At 53.5% G+C, this 18,826-nt stretch overlaps 1 protein-coding gene across 1 annotated transcript; it reads right to left on the bottom strand.

Moving 5' to 3' along the window:
• Positions 1-415: 415 nt before the first annotated feature.
• On the bottom strand, positions 416-18,770 carry LOC125636596 (uncharacterized). The gene is made up of 5 exons (XM_048849973.2): positions 18,646-18,770; positions 10,525-10,701; positions 8,670-8,769; positions 5,859-5,989; positions 416-2,753 (listed from the first exon to the last, which is right to left on the bottom strand). The coding sequence occupies exons 1-5, from the start codon at positions 18,688-18,690 to the stop codon at positions 2,475-2,477; spliced, it is 732 nt and encodes a 243-aa protein (XP_048705930.2). The 5' UTR covers positions 18,691-18,770; the 3' UTR covers positions 416-2,474.
• Between the last annotated feature and the right edge of the window lie 56 nt (positions 18,771-18,826).

Raw genomic sequence — 18,826 nt, 5'->3', positions numbered from 1 at the left:
GCATGGGGGAGTCCTGTCTACACACACACTGGAGTGAAGCTGGGGGAGGGGAAGAGGGTGTGAATGGGGTGGGGCTAGGGAGGGAAGTCAGGGATCTTGCCGCGTTACCGCCCCTTTCACCCCTTCTTCATCGATCCCTGAGCACATCCTGCCGGGGGCGGGGGGGCACGCCCTGCGCGGCTGCCCCCCGCTCCCTGGAAGCTCCCCGCCTGCTGTCAGCTGGGGAGAGGGGCGTGGGGGGCAGGGCGGTACCGGCGGGAAGAGCGGCTGCTCCTTTGGCACTCCCTGGCTTCCGTGAATTTTGGATCCAGCCGGAGGCTTCTCACTTACAAACCTTTTATCACTAAAATGGGGGGGGGGGGGGGTTCAGCTAGTCACCGAGAAAGGAGGAAAGATCACATTTCACACAGTCCAACCATTTTCAAAAAGGGCTTATATTTTTTGACCTCTGTGAGTAAAAGTTGAGTCAAGAACCTTAATGTTACAATTTACTTTAAAATACACATAAGGCAAGACAATTGCATTTCACAGACATGGTTTCGTGTTGGAAACAACTCAAGCAAGAAAATCACATTTCCTAACTACTGGGGAGTGAGTGGATGGAGTTTGTCTATGATCCATTTACGGTAGAGACATTTTAGAAAAGTTGTGAGAAACAGATTGGCTCAGGGCCAGCTCTGGCCACCAGCCAAACAAGCAGGTGTTTGGGGTGGCACATTTCTAGGGGTGGGATTCCGGCGCCGGCCATGCCGCCCCTAGAAATGTGCCCCCGGTGCCCCAGCTCCCCTCCGCCTGCTCCCCTGAGCGCGTCGCCGCCACTCCGCTTCTCCCCTCTCCCTCCCAGGCTTGCGGCACGCAAAACAGCTGTTTCGCATGGCAAGCCTGGGAGGGAGGGAAGGAGGGAGGGGGGAGAAGCCGAGGGGCAGCAGCGTTAGGGGGAGGTGGTGGTGGTGGAGCAGAGGTGAGCTGGGGCGGGGAACAGTTTCTCTACCCCCCCGTTACTTCCTGCGCTCCCCCCACCCTCGCTCACCTCCGCTCCGCCTGCTCCCCTGAACGCCCTGCCTCTCCCTCACCTGAGAGGGAGGGGGGAGAAGTGGAGCAGCGGCGTGTTCAGGGGAGCAGGCAGAGCGGAGGTGAGCAAGGATGGGGGGTTGCGGGGGGGGGGAGGCACAGGAAGCAATGGGGGGGGGGGAAATGCAGCACGCCTGGGGGAGAAGGCAGGGCCGGGGATTTGGAGAAGGGGTTGGGAAGGGGCAGAGCCGGGGAAGGGGCATGAAAAAAAAAGTGGCAGGGAAGGCCAACATTTTTTTTGCTTGGGGCGGCAAAAATCCTAGAGCCGGCCCTGGACTGGATAGAGGAAAGTTGCAATGTTGCCAATCCAAAGTGTTCAAAAATCATAGGTCAGGCAGTAAAACATAGAAATCAAGAGATTTGACAAAATAAACTGGGGGGTTCTTTGTCAGGAGGTTTTTAAGCCTTTAGGATGCACATGAGTCATGTTTTCAAGCTTTTCCCTACAATCATGAGGGCTAGAAACTTTCTTTTTTAAACAATGGACTATGAGATTCTCACCCAAATCACCTCACTCCAGCAGCTAGGGCTGCAAGCAGAACACCATATATCACAAGACCTTTGATAAAACTGCGAGAGTTGGCCACACTGTATCATGCACACAAACGCTTCATTCCTTCACCACTCAGCCCAGCAGCATTAGTCAAGAGAATTTCTTCATCTGAGCATTTGAAGAAAAAAACCAATATTTCACTGTCAGGGACTTTCTACGGGCCGTTATTACTGATACGGTACCGTGACTGAGTAAAAACTTCCCACTGTCACACCTGCACTGCACAGCTCTGCTCACTCTGGCACTAAGGACCTGATCTGACTTCCAATGAAGCCAAGCAGAGACTTTCCACTGACACCAGTGGGATGTTTTGGAATGATCGTGCTATTACACCAGCCGCATTATGCCTTCACTGCAGGATCACATAAGAGTAATTAATAGGGCTGAGAAAGCCTTCTCCCAACCCTTATTTATACATTAATCTCTGATAATTAGCAAAAGTGCGATGAGAAATTATTACAGCCCTTCCCTGTCTGACAATGGTACAATACTATACATACAAAAGCTCATCTGGTATTTACTCTGTTACAGATGTGATGACAAAGTTGCTATCAGCTTGTTTATCAATCACTATATGTTACCCAGCAAATTTATCCCAATCTAAACAAGGTTTAAGACAAATGTTTTGATCTTGCAGCTACTTTAGGAATTAAAAGCGTTATGACACTGGCCCATAGCTGAAAACCCTTTCCAGCTTTTTGCATGCTGGAGGAAAGTGTAACCCATTTCCCCATCTGATCTCTTCTGGTAACAATCTGCTATTAGCTTGTGCCTTTTATATATTCAGCAACTAGCAACATTAGCCACAGCATTAAGTGCTTGATATGTCTTCACAAAATTGTGGGCAACATTAGGGAGTTTCTGCCTTTTCCTTGTCCCGAGGTATTCTGCCCATGGTGTAGAATTCTTCGTTTGGACGCAGGTCGGTAAAGTGAGCTATACGATTAGACATGGCAAAAAAGGAGGCAATCATGCCTATGTCCCAGGCATCTTCCCGGTCAAAACCCTGCGCCTCCAGCTTTTGGAAGTGCTCTTCAGTTATGTTATCACTGTGACTGACTGCAAGAGCAAACTCCAGCATTGCCTGCTCCCGATCACTTAGATCAGCCAGTTTCCAATTGACAACAACCTGCAAGAAAGAAAAAAAAGCTACAGAAAAATGTATTCCGCGCCTATAAAACAATGCAGCTGGGTCAAAAACTTAAAAACCTTTCATTCATCAAGGCTATTGTCAAGCTGTCTGGAGTGGCTTACAACTGTGAGTGCTAATCTCAGGTCAGACTGTCAGAAAGCAGGGCAGATACCCCAAATTGATGGTATGTTCTAAAATTAGATTTCACCAAGCCAGTAACAAATGTGCCCTCCTGGTCATTGAACCAGTCTCACTATGGAGTCACAGTCAACTCTCCAGTCTATCTTGCCACCTAGACAAACTGGATTTTGTGATAAAAGGTTATGTAAACCAAAAACCACATTACATTAGGTTACTCCCAATCCCAAAGGATCAGTCACTTACCCCGGATCAATTTGGTACTCTGGATCTCACACCAAAGACAACACTGACAGGCAATTCTCTAGTAAACTAACTAAAGATTTATTAGCTAAGAAAAGAGATCCATTAATGAGAGGTTAAAACAGGTAAAATATGTTAACAGGTGAGTCAAAGTTTGTAATCCAAAATGATAGCAGAGATGTAGTAGTCTGCTAGTTTCCCAAAAGTATTTCAGGGTTACCCAGAATAACTCTGGTATCACTGTCTCCTTGTCCAGAAATTCCACCCTATTAGAATTCAAACTGTCCAGAGATGCAGGATTATTCTTTTGAATCAGTTATTTATAGTTCATGCTCACAAAAGACAATCTGATTAATGTCTTCACCCACAAAGGCCAGTGAATTTCCATTGTTGAATAAAATGGCCCTTGCTTTGAAGGTAGCACTCTTCTTAATTTACATTGCCAAGGCTCCAATCACATTTGATGGGTAATTTAATTACAGGGATATACACAATGTAAAAGGTAATGGAAGAGTAAACAATCCTTCATTAGTTTTCATGAAGTTTACACATCAAGTACATTCTCATCTTAACATTAACACACACTTTTGACCTCGGGGTAAGAAGTTACAGGGATATGCATAATGTAATGCAATAAAAATCAACAGGTTATAGATAAGTGAAGACAATACCATTAACATTTCCTTTGAACCAAACCAATACAAGTGAATTGGCCTGTGTTGCGGGGAAGATACACCCTGTCAGCCCCTTAGGGCAATATGGCTTTGCAGCCCAAGTCAACTAAGGCAGACCTGGGCTTCAGGGCAGTAAGGTCTAGTAGCCAAAGTCTAAGTAGCAACCTTTCTTCCCAGGATAGTATGGCGCAATAGCCAGAGTCTATGTAATGGCATTTGGCAGCCCGATTCACCTCCCTGCCCATTGGCAGTGTCCACAGAAGGTCAGATGGGATAGGGGGACCCGGGCCCACCCTTCTCCACCGGGTCCTGACCCAAGGCCCTAGGGAACCAATACCTCGCTGCTCAGTTTCAGTCACCTGCCCCTACCATCCCATTCTCTGGGTTGCATCCTACCCCTTCTTCCAATGCAGGGGGCCCCCGACAGTCGCTGCCTTGCCTCTGTCAGCATCAGTGGTTTGCTGGAGTTTGGTAGAGGCATCAACCTGGCTGGCATCAGCATCTGGTGGATCCAACAGTCTCCCAGCAGAAGCCTTCCGCACATATCTGCTCCCATCAGCAGCCCACCCAGACTGAGCTGCTCCCTCTTACACTGTGCTCAGCTGGGGTGAGGGGGCGTGGCTTCCTCAGCCTATAGCATGGGGTTAATCCCCTCCACCCCAGCACAGGGTAGGTACACCCCGTCACAGTCTGATTACACTACAATATCTTTTGACACTCCTTTAATTTCTATTAGCATCTGAATGAATTAGCCTGCAGCCCTGCCCTGAACTGGCACCTGGGTAGATGGCTGTTTTGTTTCATGGAAGAACTGAGAGATGTTCACTAGAAAATTTTACCTCCTAGGAGAGAGACAAGTACTGAAAAGACATATGCAATGGCAGCAAAGGAGAAATCAAGGCCAGCATTTTCCCAGACTGGCCACCGATTCTGGGTACCCCAACTTGAGAGACCAGGGGCAGCTGACTGTCAGCTGTGCAGTGTCACAACTCCAGTTGAAGTCCATGGAAGCTGTAGGTTGCTCAGCATATCTGAAAAATCTGGCCTGGCCTAGATCAGGCAAGCCCTCAGCCAGTATCAGATTTTGGGGTAGTGCAATGTGGCTTTGCCCCCTGCCCCTCCATTCTGGCACCAACTGGAGTTCTGACAGAATGGAGAATTCACCCCTGGTAGCTGGGCTGGTCAATTTCTGTGTGACTGCCCTTGGCTGTTGTGATAGAGAAGTATCTCTTTTTCTTTCAAATTCAGTGCCTCCCCCTGCATCTGGCAGGCCCTAGATGCACTGGGTCTGTAGCAGTACTGCTGAGCATATGGGAAGAAGGGAAAAGACACACAGAGGCTATGCAGAGGGGGCCAGACACAGCCAGCACGCTGGAGATCACTGCTTTGTCGCAGGTCTCTCCAAAGCAGAGGTGGGAGCAAGTTAGTGATGTTACTGGCCATTTCCTACACAAATCATCTGATGGAAACCCCCACGCAGGGTGGGAAGAGGAAGATTTAGTTTCCTCTGAACCCCTACCAGAGATGCCATGCACCCAGCCTGTTTACCTGGGCTATGCAGAGGTAATCAGGATTTGGTCCTCACAAAGCAATTTTCAGACCTTCCTGCCACTAAAAATATGAGTGCAAATAAAGTGGTGCACTATCAATTTGAGGAGTGCTTCAATGCTCCTCAGACGTCAAGGATGGGTTAAACAGTCCCCACTAAAGCTTTCTACTAAATTCTGCATTAGCTTATTGTGCTGGCTGTTAACAGAGGATAACCCAGTCATGGGCAGAGAAACAAATGGACGAGCTTGGAGAAAGAGAGCTATTGCATTAGGCCCCAATCCTGCAAACTGTTTCACGCAGTCCCAGTGGGGTCCATCTGCATGGAACAGATTGTAGGATTGGAACCTTAGACATCTTCAGCAGTCAGGAAAAGAAGAGACTTTATTTTGATTATATTTTTTCCCCATCTCAAGACAGCCTACAAAGCAGGCACAGAGTATGCCCTTTTGTTCTGATATTTTCATTACTTAGTTTAAAAACAGACAATCCCACTAACCTGATCAGCCAAAGCTGGCTTTTTAGAATATATCCGATGTAAAGCACCGTGTGCAATTACACAGTAGGGACATCTGTTAACAACGCTTGTAGCCACAACAATAAGTTCTTTGTCAGCCTTGCTGAGTCTTCCTATGGGGGAAAAATAAATAATCTAAGGGGGATTTCTTATTGAAGCTTTTCATTTTATTACAAAAAAATACACAAGGATCAATGGTACTGGGAAATAACAGATGCTGTAGAGCAATGGTTCTCAAACCGTTGTCCTGGTGACCTCTTTCACAGAGCAAGTCTCTGAGTGTGACCCCCCCCCTTATAAATTAAAAACACTTTTTTTATATATTTAACACCATTATAAATGCTGGAGGCAAAGTGGGGTTTGGGGTGGAGACTGGCAGCTCGCGACCCCCCATGTAATAACCTCACGACTCTCTGAGGGGTCCCGACCCCTAGTTTGAGAACCCCTGCTGTAGAGTCAGTAGTCGGCATGTACTGAAGCATGCAAGAAAGTACATAGGAAAGCATACAGAGGGACATCGTGACTACAGGGGTACTGGAACAGTTTGTATAGCGGGGGGCTGAGAGGCATTGAACCAAACTGTAAAGCCTGTTTATGATGGAAACCGCTTCAAGCCAGGGGGTGCTGCCGCACCCCTAGTTCCAGCACCTATGGCTGACCAGTACAGTTATGCCAGTAATTTAATAGATAGAGGGTTGAATCCTGCAGTTCTCACTCAGGCAAAATTCCTATTTAAGTTTTGATGAAATAAAGACTGCACATTTGATCCATAGATAATTAAGGCCCTAACTTTCAAACAAAAGTAATTTTACTCATGTAAGTAGTTAGTGGAGCTGCTAATTAGTCCTATCAACTTCTCACATAAGTAAAAATACTAATGTGCCTAAATGTTTGCAGTATACAGATCCTTAATCAGTACTTTTCTGCGCCTATTTCAGAGTCAAATGATTAATAAGTTTGCATCTTGTTACTTGATTCTTGAACCCTTAATTTTCAATTGGAATTTTGTTCTTATAAGCAAATGCAATGTTGCAGGCCCTATTCGCCAAGGGGATTGGGAGGTTTGCTTTTGTGCAGGAGACAAAATAGAAATAATGAAGTTCTCCTTAAATTGATGAGCTTGAGATCATGTTTTATAACCATCAGGATGGGCAAGGTCACCTAGACCAAGCTTCCAGAGAGTTTGAATTTCTCAATAATTGTTGGTAGGTGTTTGAATACCCTGAGCAGACTAAAGCCCATCATTCTACAAAGAAGTCCTAGGAATGTGACTTGAGCTGTGATAGAGTTAAGTATAAATCTAGGGATTTACATATGCAACATCAAACACCCTCAGGTTCTCAAGACAAGCCATTGATTTTCGCAGCATTTCATTTTTTTAACTTATGTTTCTTGCCCTTATGGTTGGGAAGACAGCCTTCCCCATGAAAACCTATACTATGCTGTGTTCCTGAGCCCACTTCTGCTGCTGCTGCTAGCTTTCCAAGCCTGAGCCAGATGAAATAAAACTCTGGTCAGTTTCATTTTCACTGCTGCTTTCAGAATTCTGTAGGCAGCTGTGACACTGATGAAAATCATGTCAATTTCACACTGCAGGCTTCTGGCTACTGTGCCAAGCAGCAGAGGTAGGTGTGAGGCTACTGGTTTACTTTCTTTTAAACCAGTAGCAGGCAGGCAGGCCTAGGTAAGGCTCTAGGTAGAAGCTCTACAGTGAAACAGAGAAAAGAGAGAACCTTAAGTTCAGTGTTAGAAGAAGGAAACTCTTTTTGTGATTTTTTTTTTTTACAGTAGTCACTGGAGCTGCTGACAGGAGACTTGGGGGTGGAGGGTAGAGAAGAAAGAAAAGGAAAAATCCTTCTAGAATCGAGGGAAGAGGGGCAGGGCTCAAGCTTACTAGGCAGCTACTAGCCAGCCACTTTTGCAAAATATGAAGCCACAAGCAAAGACCAGGGAGAACACCATGGTAGGAGATGCAGCGCCCTCTGAAAGGTGTGGTCACACTCCAGGGCATTGCTCTTGTATCTTAGTGACATCCCCTCCTCTGAAGACACAACTCTTCTGCATCTGCCTCTAGCTAACAGGGGGTTGGATCGTTTTTTTCAAGCCAATAGAGGTTAGGTCAAAATTTTCAAGGCGTCTTAAGAGATTCCGACTTTATGGAAATGTCCTCCAAGGTAAAATAAATGAGGGGACCTCTCCCCTATTGAAAAGGTAACGCATACAGAAATGTTCCTAATACAATGTTTTCTAAAGATTTCCATGTGATTTGAGCAGTTCTTTATGCACACCACACTTGGTCAAAACAGCTCTTCAGTACTGAAAGAGCCAACGGGCACCTCTATTTTCATTACAGAAACACTCAGAGCATATCCTGCAACCTTACTGCTTCCAGTGACTGTTGCAAAAAGCATATCACATTATTACTGCTCCCACAGGATATGAATAACTTTGCTGGCTTAGAAATCCACAAAGCAGAACACTGAGGAACTGTGCAGCCCTGCTTCGCCTGACAGCTGGTTTTGAACCCAGGACTGTCAGCGCTAAATGCATGAGCCTCAAATATTATTTCAGCTGGAAGAAGCAGCAGACTCAAGCCTCTTATGTGGACCAGCCAGACCTCACTGAGTGTGGATTACCATTGCATGCTGGAGCTTGTCGTCTCTGCTGGCCGTAACTCTCTAGGTGAAGATGAGGCTGGCTGCAGGACATACAGAACTCAGAGCCAAGTGCCACATTTTAGCAACTTTTGACCTACAAAGCTAAAGGCAGTTTCAAGGCGGCTGCATCATTTACCTCTCTCTTTGTTCATGATGGCATTGTAATATGCGAAGAACGCTCTGAACTCCGCAGGCCGATGAGACATCACACTGAACACATTGGGCAAAAATCCACTCTGTTCAAGGAGTAAAGAGAAGAGAAGTCAATGGCTGTAACCTGACTCCAGAGAGCACATGCTACAAAAGCTCAAGGTGGAAAATACATACGATGTGGCTGACTGGCCCTATGTTGGTAGTGATGTAGTTAATGAGGCAGGTATGCTCCACATCGGGGACTGGAGGATTGAGGAAAGCCCATGGACCCAGCTGATCCTGCCCACTACGCCTACAGCCAATGTCAGTCATGGAGTGGGGTGATAAAAGGAGGAGGCCTTGGCCAGCTCAGGGCTGGCCAGGGACGAGTGCAGAGTTCATCTCTTTCAAAGAGGGATGCTGGGTTCCAGCCCAAACTTGAGGCAAACTCCTACCTGGTGGAGGTGACAATGGGGCCTAGGGAGACTGTCAGAAGAAACTGGCAACACAAACCCTGAGCGGAAGGGCAGGGTCCTGCTGAGATCCCTAGCATGACCCTGAGTTTTGAGGTCACAGTTGGCCTTTGTTTTCTTGGACTCTAATACCTTGGAAAGGGTTGGACTGCAGTGTGCCCAGGCATGCTACACTGGATTGGAGCAAGGGCGTCAGCTGACTGTCAGAGACCCACAGCTGGGTGGGCTGTGCTTTGATGGGCCACAAGGGGGTACTGCTTAGACAGCCCAGTTACAATACACTTTGGCCTATGCCATGTTTTACTGATATAATGACTTCAGTTGGGGCTTCCAGCACTACTGTAATACAGATAACTACTAGCCAGTCAGGTGCACAGAGGCGGAGTTATTGCTGCTGATTCCTCCTGGCAGTCAGACCCAGTGGGTCTTGTTAGCTCCAATACAGGGGAATAAAAAGGTACACCATGGGCCTGAGGCAGAAGGAACTTGGGGGAGGGATAGAGGGATATTGCAGGGGAAGACTCTACAAACCACCAGGCTCAACAGAAAGTTGTGATGCCTGGAAAAGAGGAACAAGGCTGGCAGACTCCACAAGGGGCCACTGCCATATAACAGGATCAGGGAGCAGAGATTTTAGCCCAACAGGAAAAAGGTAGGAACTGATGGACCAAAGCTCCCAGGAAAGCCTAACCAAGATCTTCCTCGGTGAGGGTGTTCAGGATGGAGAGAGCAGAGAAGGGGGGCTCAGGGCTAGGAGGCAGCGCAGAGACGAACAGGGCAGGGAAGCAGGAAATAGTGCCCGGAGGGGGGTTCTGGGGAGTGGGACAGAAAGGAGCAGAAAGACATTCGGGGGAAGAGAAAAAGGAGACAAGGAGCCTGATTCTCCATGGCCTTGCACCTTGTGGTGTTCCTTAGAATACGTACACCCATTTGGATGCAAAAGCATCTCACACGCACTCTCGCTCTTTAGCTTTGGGAAAAGGAGAAAAAAAAGCAGCAGAAAAATCTTGCCGGCCTTTTCAATGCATCATCAGTAATGAAAAGAATGTTTCGGATCAGGTTTAACTTCATCCCCTTTTCCCCCAGTAAAACGAACAAGGAAGGTGGGGGAATGGCACTTGCTGCCCTTTTGAGCTAGAAGCCATTTGGAACCAACAGTAACCTCCTGGAACAAACAAGGCAAATAATAACCACGCTGAGTTACCCAAGTATTTCCAACAAAGGGCCTGATCCTGCAAGCTGTTCCATGTGGTTGGCCTGCATAGAACTCCAAGGGTGCCGGGGCCATCCCTAATGCTGATCCAGAAACTGTCTCTTGGTATTGGCGAAACTCAGAGGCTGGGTTGTGTCCTCTGGGAAGAGTTTTTCTCAGCAGACTCTACTTACCTTCATCTCGACTTCTTCCATGAGCTCCACTATATCGTACGGCAGGTCCTTCTGGTTGGGTATTGGATAGCGCCCAGTCGGCCTCCTGGTGCTCCCTGCCTGCGTACTGTATGCATGGCTTATGGCTGCCGTTTGCGCTCTTCCCCACAGGCTCCCTGACAGAAGGAGAGGCCAAGGCTAAAGACAGAGAGGGGGAAAGGCTTGTTTAGCCAGCAGGATGGTTATTAGCTCCCTTCTCTGCTTAACTGCTCTGATACTACTTCAGAATTCATGTAAACCACAGGCACTGCTAGATCTCACTTCACCATGACAACCTACACAACTGACCATTGGGAGACAGCATGGTCTAGTGTGCAGGGCACTGGGCCAAATGACCTGGCTTCTATTCCTGACTCTGCCACTGACCTGCTGCATGCTCTTCAGGGCCTCACTTTATGCCTCAGTTTCCCCTTCCACCCTAATTCAACTGTAAGCAGCTCAGGGCAAGGACTGTCTCTCAGGATGTGTTTGTAGAGCTCCTAGCACAATGGAGCCCTGATCTCAGCTGGGACCTCCAGGCACTGTTGCAATAATGCTGCAATGACCATGCTGGTGTATTATCTTCACCCTCTCCACTTCTACATGGTATCCTCTTAAAGCCACAAAGCTGTTTCTCAGAACTAATGCAACACAAGCCCATCACTGCAGTACCCTACAAGAAAAAATACATCAAATCAATTAACCAAAATTAATGGTATCAACAAAGGGCTAAACTTACCACTGGTATAAATGCACCAACCTCTGCTGAATTGCTCTGGGGCATAGGTTTAGCACCTCAGCTTTGGATGCCAGTGCTTGTGGGTTCAAATACTGGTCATACCCTGCCCCTGAGATGTGCATCAACAAAAATCAGTAGAACCATGCCCACTCATGCTTATGACATAGTTAGTGTATGGGCATTTAACTGACATGATGAAAAAAACAGCATTATTTCTAGAGGCTTGCTTTATAAATGTTTGTGCAATGAATTGTCCAGAAACACCTCCCTCAGTAAAGAATGATACTAGGGACTCCTGGATTCAGTTTTTTTAACAAAATCCATCCTAATTCTAAGTACTGTAAAGCGGCACCACCATCCAAAGTACAATCAATTGCTGAAACCTGAGCAATTCCTAGCCCACTGGCATGGGTTTAGTTAACTGGATCACATCCCTTACTTCAGAACTCTGCTGTCATTGGGTTAGCCTAATATGCTTAGCTGTTATGTAGCACTCTTCATCTGTACATCTGAAAGTGTTTTACACAGGAAGGTCAGTATCATTTCCCCATTCTATGAATGGGGAAACTGAAGCACGGGGTGGAAGGAAACTTGGCTAAGGTCAGATAGTGTCAGTAGCAGAGCTAGGAATAGAATTTAGGTCCCCCGACTCTTACCACCAAACATCATTTACTCTGTTCCTTCTTTCTCCCAGAAAGGTGTAATAATCCACACATATCCTGCAGCCTAGAACTTCACATATTACCATCCCAGAACTCAGAATCACTTGTGGAAATGCATTGGCTGTCATCTTACTGCCACTTTTAAATGGAAATTGTACTGCTTAGATTGTAAGCACCAGGGATCTCTTTGTTCGCTGTTTGTACCGCACCTAGCACAATGCAGTCCTGGTCTATGAGTGAGCTGCTTAGACACTGCAGTACAAATTATTGTTATTAATCAGGGAAAGAAGTCTGTCCGAATTTCTTGAAATGGTAACACAGCTATCTCCGGCAGCCAGATCCTGATGTGCAGTTAGAAACCATGCTCTAAAGTGATTTTAAAAGATACTGCAGTATATGTAAATCACAAAGTATCTAAGAAAAACTATTCTAACAATGACAGGATTCAGAGTAACAGCCGTGTTAAATAAATTGGTTAGTCTCTAAGGTGCCACAAGTACTCCTTTTCTTTTTATTCTAACAATATCTGCAGTAGTATCATTGTTAGACAAATACCATAGTCAACCAAACATGAGTATTATCACCAAGTCCAACTGCACATATATTAAAAAAATGGAATAAGCACATCTGAGGCAATAAAAATAATAAGATTTATGGGTCTAATTGCTCATTCTAAAAGGAAAATTCAAAAATCTGAAGAGATGAAAATCTAAGAAACATCCTTGACTTGTCCTGAGTGAAAGGAAGTAACAGTTAGTAAAATAAACGTGCCCTTTGTTCACCAGATTTTTGTATTTTTCTGGTGAGGGAAAAAGCAAACAAGGAAGAGAGAGAATTGCTATCTGAACAAGTTGTTTCAGAGGAACAGCCGTGTTAGTCTGTATTTGCAAAAAGAAAAGGAGTACTTGTGGCACCTTAGAGACTAACCAATTTATTTGAGCATGAGCTTTCGTGAGCTACAGCTCACTTCATCAGATGTATACCGTGGAAACTGCAGCAGACTTTATATACACACAGAGAATATGAAACAATACCTCCTCCCACCCCACTGTCCTGCTGGTAATAGCTTATCTAAAGTGATCAACAGGTGGGCCATTTCCAGCACAAATCCAGGTTTTCTCACCCTCCACCCCCCCCACACAAATTCACTCTCCTGCTGGTGATAGCCCATCCAAAGTGACAACTCTTTACAAGTTGTGTAATTCTCTAAAGGTATGGGGTTTTTTTTAAATCACTTAAATAAATCTGTAACTGAACTTGCCTTCAACCATTTCACCTTACAGAATAAAGCCAAACTAAACCATGTGAGTTACTGGGCCCAGGCTTGTAAACTTGGACACTGGTGATGGGGACACTACAGCTGTTTTAACAGTGGAGGTGCTGAAGGCAGAAACCACGTATTTGGGCTGCTATTACTATTTCAAGCCAGGAGTGCAGCAACACCCCCCCATACCGCTAGTTCCAGCACCGATGACCAGTGACAAAAAGACAAAAGTTTTGCTGACGCAAGTGGCGGTGTGAAACCCCCCCATTTACATTAATTCTGATGGAGAAACTGAATTCACTTAACATCGTTTCGCTTAAAGTAGCATTTTTCAGGAACGTTAAGTGAGGAGTTACTGTAATATCCCTGCCATATTGGAAAGGGTAAGAAACTGAATGGAAAATAAAGCATAAATTGAACAAAGTCCTTTAAAATCTAAATTTCTCATGGTGTCGGACAATATACCCGTCTTGTGTTAGTCCAACGTGCTCATCTCAGTCTCAGGCAGTGTCTGCCAGCCAGCAGCTGTGGGCCCCCTGCTCCCATCCCGCAGGAGCAGGAAGAGGCTTGGGGCGGGGGAAGCTGCACAATAGCTAAATGGGATTTCAAGTAGGGGAGGGGCAGGTGGGTGAAGGAGGGAGCAGGCCTGGCACAAAGTTGATGGGCTCTTTCTGCTCCCTCCTTCCCACTGCCCTCTGATGAACACTATCAGCTGCTCCCACCTTCCTCACCCCTCCGCTGCTGAAGTCCCTGGAGGGGAGGGGGTTACTGGAGGCACGGGAGGAGTAGGGAGCTGAATTGGGGAGGGCACCATGGCATCGGGGTAGTATTAATTGTTGGAAGTTGGGCAGCATTAACTGAATTTGGTGCCACCACACATAGGCCTCAAATGTGTCATTGTGTGTCATGCTATAATCAACACACTTAGACTCAGTGGTGACCTGGAGCCGGTTCGCACCGGTTCGCGAGAACCGGTTGTTAAATTTAGAAGCCCTTTTAGAACCGGCTGTTCCATGAGGGACAACCGGTTCTAAAAGGGCTTCTAAATTTAACAACCGGCCAAAAGTGGCACCTTAGGCACTGACTTGAAAACTTTGGTAGCTCCTCACCCCACCCCCGGCCCATGCTGACCTCCGCTCCGCCTCCTCCCCTGAACACGCCGTCCCACCCTGCTTCTCCGCCCCCTCCAGGCTTCCCGCGAATCAGCTGTTCGCGCGGGAAGCCGGGGCGGGCTGAGAAGCAGGTGGCGGCTTCGCACTCAGGCCCAGGGAGGCGGAGGTGAGCTGGGGCGGGGAGCGGGCGCAAGGAGGGCCACCCGCGCCGCAGCAGGTAACCCGGGGGGGGGGGGTGCGCAGGGGAACCGCTCCCCGCCCCAGCTCACCTCCGCCACCCTGGGCCTGAGCGGGAAGCCGCCACCCGCTTCTCAGCCCGCCCCGGCTTCCCGCCGAACAGCTGATTCATGGGAAGCGGGGGGGGGGAGGGGCGGAAGCGCAGAGAAGCAGGGCAGGGCGGTGAGTTCAGGGGAGGAGGTGGAGCGGAGGTGAGGTGAGCTGGGGCTGGGCGGGGAGCTGCCGGTGGGGGCTCTGCACCCACAAAATTTCCCTGTGGGTGCTCCAGCCCTGGCGCACCCATGGCGTCTGCCTAAGGCGCCACTTTTGATGTGATCAGTGGGGGGAGCGGCCACTCCCCCTGCTCCCCCCCAGCTACGCTCCCCCGCCCCTAGGAGCCAGAGGGACCTGCCGGATGCTTCCTGGGAGCTGGCCCAGGTAAGCACTGCCAGGACTCCCCACCTCGCCCCCTGGCGGGTGCCTCTGGCTCTTAGAGGCGGGCTGGGCACCCACTATGGTGGCCCACGAGACCCTCCTGCCCGGTTCTGGGGGCAGTCAGGGGACAGGGGAGGGGGTTGGATGGGGAAGGAGTCCCGGGGGGGGCGGGGGGGGGCAATGACCCCCTCATGGAGTGAGAAGGGAACCGGTTGTTAAGATTTTGGCAGCTCATCGCTGCTTAGAATGGTATTAAGTATACTACCTGGCGTCGACTAAATCAAATCCACTGGTGGTGTGGCATGCAGCCTACCGTGCATGCAATTAGCCTGGCACTGATTGCAAGAGACCTTGCCCGCACACTGTATCTTGGCCCGGTTGGAAGATGCGTGTTCCAGTGAGCCTGAGGGTTAGGCCAGCAGGAGGCTGAACTCCTGGTAGAGCCGTTCCTGCTGGCCAGGTCAAAGGATGGGGACTAGCCAAACAGCCCACTGCTTTGCCAGCGTGGTGGGGCTGAGCAATAGCCCAGCCCTGCCTTGCAAAGAAGTGAAGTTACGGAAACCCAGCAAAGCAGCCATTCCAGCAAACAGTGGGGCAGGCAGGGCTAGGGTCTTGCTTGTACCCTCAACGATGCCTGACTCTGGCAGCTGGGGAAAGCTTCCCATTCCCAGACGCAGATTGCAAGAGCGGTTTATTTGAGTCACACCGTGAAGACGAAATCCTTAAGAACAGCTGTATACACCACAACTCTGAGCAGTGCGCAATGCCTGAAGGCACAGGTGCCCCACAGCTGTGGCTCACACTGGCTCTCAGGGAACTGCAGACTGCTGACCCAAAGGCCCAGAGCACACCCTGTGAAGTCTGAGGCCCTGGTAGCATCGTAGGACTGGAAGGGACCTCGACAGGCCATCTAGTTCTGTTTCCTGCACTCATGGCAGGACAAAGCGTCGACCATCCCTGACCGGTGTTGTGCCAGCCGCTAAAGGCTGGATGCATAGGGCAGCCCCGAGCGGGTCTGGGGGGTGGGTCTGGCCCCACGGGGCGGAGGGGATCCGGCAGCGGGAGGGGAATCCAGCCCCATGGGGCAGAGGGGATCCAGCAGCGGGAGGAGGGGGGGTCTGGCCCCGTGGGGCGGAGGGGATCCAGCAGCAGGAGAGGGGGGGCCTGGCCCTGCGGGGCGGAGGGGATCCAGCAGCAGGAGAGGGGGGGCCTGGCCCTGCGGGGCGGAGGGGATCCGGCAGCAGGAGGAGGGGGGATCTGGCCCCGCGGGGCGGAGGGGATCCGGCAGCGGGAGGAGGGGGGGATCTGGCCCCGCAGGGCGGAGGGGATCCGGCAGTGGGAGGGGGGGGTCGGGCCCAGCGGGGCGGAGGGGATCTGGAGCGGGGGGGGGATCCGGCAGCGGGAGGAGGGGGGATCGGGCCCCGCGGGGCGGAGGGGATCCGGCAGCGGGAGGAGGGGGGGATCCGGCAGCGGGAGGAGGGGGGGTCGGGCCCCGCGGGGCGGAGGGGATCCGGCAGCGGGAGGAGGGGGGGTCGGGCCCCGCGGGGCGGAGGGGATCCGGCAGCGGGAGGGGGGGGGTCGGGCCCCGCGGGGCGGAGGGGATCCGGAGCGGGGGGGGGATCCGGCAGCGGGAGGGGGGGTCGGGCCCCGCGGGGCGGAGGGGATCCGGCAGCGGGAGGGGGGGTCGGGCCCCGCGGGGCGGAGGGGATCCGGCAGCGGGAGGGGGGGTCGGGCCCCGCGGGGCGGAGGGGATCCGGAGCGGGGGGGGGGATCCGGCAGCGAGAGGGGGGGTCGGGCCCCGCGGGGCGGAGGGGATCCGGAGCGGGGGGGGGATCCGGCAGCGGGAGGGGGGGTCGGGCCCCGCGGGGTGGAGAGGATCCGGAGCGGGGGGGGGGATCCGGCAGCGAGAGGGGGGGTCGGGCCCCGCGGGGCGGAGGGGATCCGGAGCGGGGGGGGGATCCGGCAGCGGGAGGGGGGGTCGGGCCCCGCGGGGTGGAGAGGATCCGGAGCGGGGGGGGGGATCCGGCAGCGGGAGGGGGGGTCGGGCCCCGCGGGGCGGATCCGGCAGTGGGAGGGGGAGGGTCGGGCCCCGCGGGGCGGAGGGGATCCGGAGCGGGGGGGGATCCGGCAGCGGGAGGGGGGGGTTCGGGCCCCGCGGGGCGGAGGGGATCCGGAGCGGGGGGGGGATCCGGCAGCGGGAGGGGGGGGGTCGGGCCCCGCGGGGCGGAGGGGATCTGGCAGTGGGAGAGGGGGGGTCGGGCCCAGCGGGGCGGAGGGGATCCGGAGCGGGGGGGGGATCCGGCAGCGGGAGGAGGGGGGATCGGGCCCTGCGGGGCGGGGGGGATCCGGCAGCGGGAGGAGGGGGGATCGGGCCCCGCGGGGCGGAGGGGATCCGGCAGCGGGAGGAGGGGGGGTCGGGCCCCGCGGGGCGGAGGGGATCCGGCAGCGGGAGGAGGGGGGGTCGGGCCCCGCGGGGCGGAGGGGATCCGGCAGCGGGAGGAGGGGGGATCGGGCCCCGCGGGGCGGAGGGGATCCGGCAGCGGGAGGAGGGGGGATCGGGCCCCGCGGGGCGGAGGGGATCCGGCAGCGGGAGGGGGGGGTCGGGCCCCGCGGGGCGGAGGGGATCCGGCAGCGGGGGGTGGGGGTCGGGCCCCGCGGGGCGGGGGGGATCCGGCAGCGGGAGGAGGGGGGATCGGGCCCCGCGGGGCGGAGGGGATCCGGCAGCGGGAGGAGGGGGGGTCGGGCCCCGCGGGGCGGAGGGGATCCGGCAGCGGGAGGAGGGGGGATCGGGCCCCGCGGGGCGGAGGGGATCCGGCAGCGGGGGGGGGTGTCGGGCCCCGCGGGGCGGAGGGGATCCGGCAGCGGGAGGAGGGGGTGTCGGGCCCCGCGGGGTGGAGGGGATCCGGAGCGGGGGGGGGATCCGGCAGCGGGAGGGGGTGTCGGGCCCCGCGGGGCGGAGAGGATCCGGAGCGGGGGGGGGGGATCCGGCAGCGGGAGGGGGGGTCGGGCCCCGCGGGGCGGAGGGGATCCGGCAGCGGGAGGAGGGGGGGTCGGGCCCCGCGGGGCGGAGGGGATCCGGCAGCGGGAGGAGGGGGGTGTCGGGCCCCGCGGGGTGGAGAGGATCCGGAGCGGGGGGGGGGGATCCGGCAGCGGGAGGGGGGGTCGGGCCCCGCGGGGCGGAGGGGATCCGGCAGCGGGAGGAGGGGGGGTCGGGCCCCGCGGGGCGGAGGGGATCCGGCAGCGGGAGGAGGGGGGTGTCGGGCCCCGCGGGGTGGAGAGGATCCGGAGCGGGGGGGGGGGGATCCGGCAGCGGGAGGGGGGGTCGGGCCCCGCGGGGCGGAGGGGATCCGGCAGCGGGAGGAGGGGGGGTCGGGCCCCGCGGGGCGGAGGGGATCCGGCAGCGGGAGGAGGGGGGTGTCGGGCCCCGCGGGGTGGAGAGGATCCGGAGCGGGGGGGGGGGATCCGGCAGCGGGAGGGGGGGTCGGGCCCCGCGGGGCGGAGGGGATCCGGCAGCGGGAGAGGGGGGATGCGGCCCCGCGGGGAGACCGGGCCTGCGGCGGAGCCGGGGAGACCCGGCTCCAGCCCCCCGCGGGCCCCGGCCGCGACCAGCGCAGCGCCCCGGGCCCGGCTCCCCGGCTCGGGCCGGGCCAGGCGGGTGCCCGGGGCCGCACTCACCGAGGCGCGGCGCGGCAGCAGCAGGCGCAGGAGCGGCCCCTTCATGGCGCGGGCGGGCGGGAAGTGCCCGGGCTGCCGGCAGCGGCGCTGGGCGGCGGGGGCCGGCCCGGCCTGCCCCGCCGCGCCCGGAGGGTGTGACAGCGCCGCACACAGGAGGCCCGTGTCTTCATCCGCGCTGCAC

The sequence above is a fragment of the Caretta caretta genome, chromosome 5 (assembly GCF_965140235.1).
Source record: "Caretta caretta isolate rCarCar2 chromosome 5, rCarCar1.hap1, whole genome shotgun sequence".
Classification (NCBI taxonomy): domain Eukaryota; kingdom Metazoa; phylum Chordata; order Testudines; family Cheloniidae; genus Caretta; species Caretta caretta.
Note: the sequence above shows the minus strand (reverse complement) of the source record. Positions and strands in the feature narration are given on the sequence as shown.

Coding starts and splice junctions, on each gene's coding strand:
- LOC125636596 (XM_048849973.2), bottom strand. CDS start 18,690: ATGAAGGGGCCGCTCCTGCGCCTGCTGCTGCCGCGCCGCGCCTCG. Junction 10,702..18,645: donor TGCTGCCGCGCCGCGCCTCG/GTGAGTGCGGCC, acceptor CTCTGTCTTTAG/CCTTGGCCTCTCCTTCTGTC. Junction 2,754..5,858: donor AGCCAGCTTTGGCTGATCAG/GTTAGTGGGATT, acceptor TCTTTCTTGCAG/GTTGTTGTCAATTGGAAACT.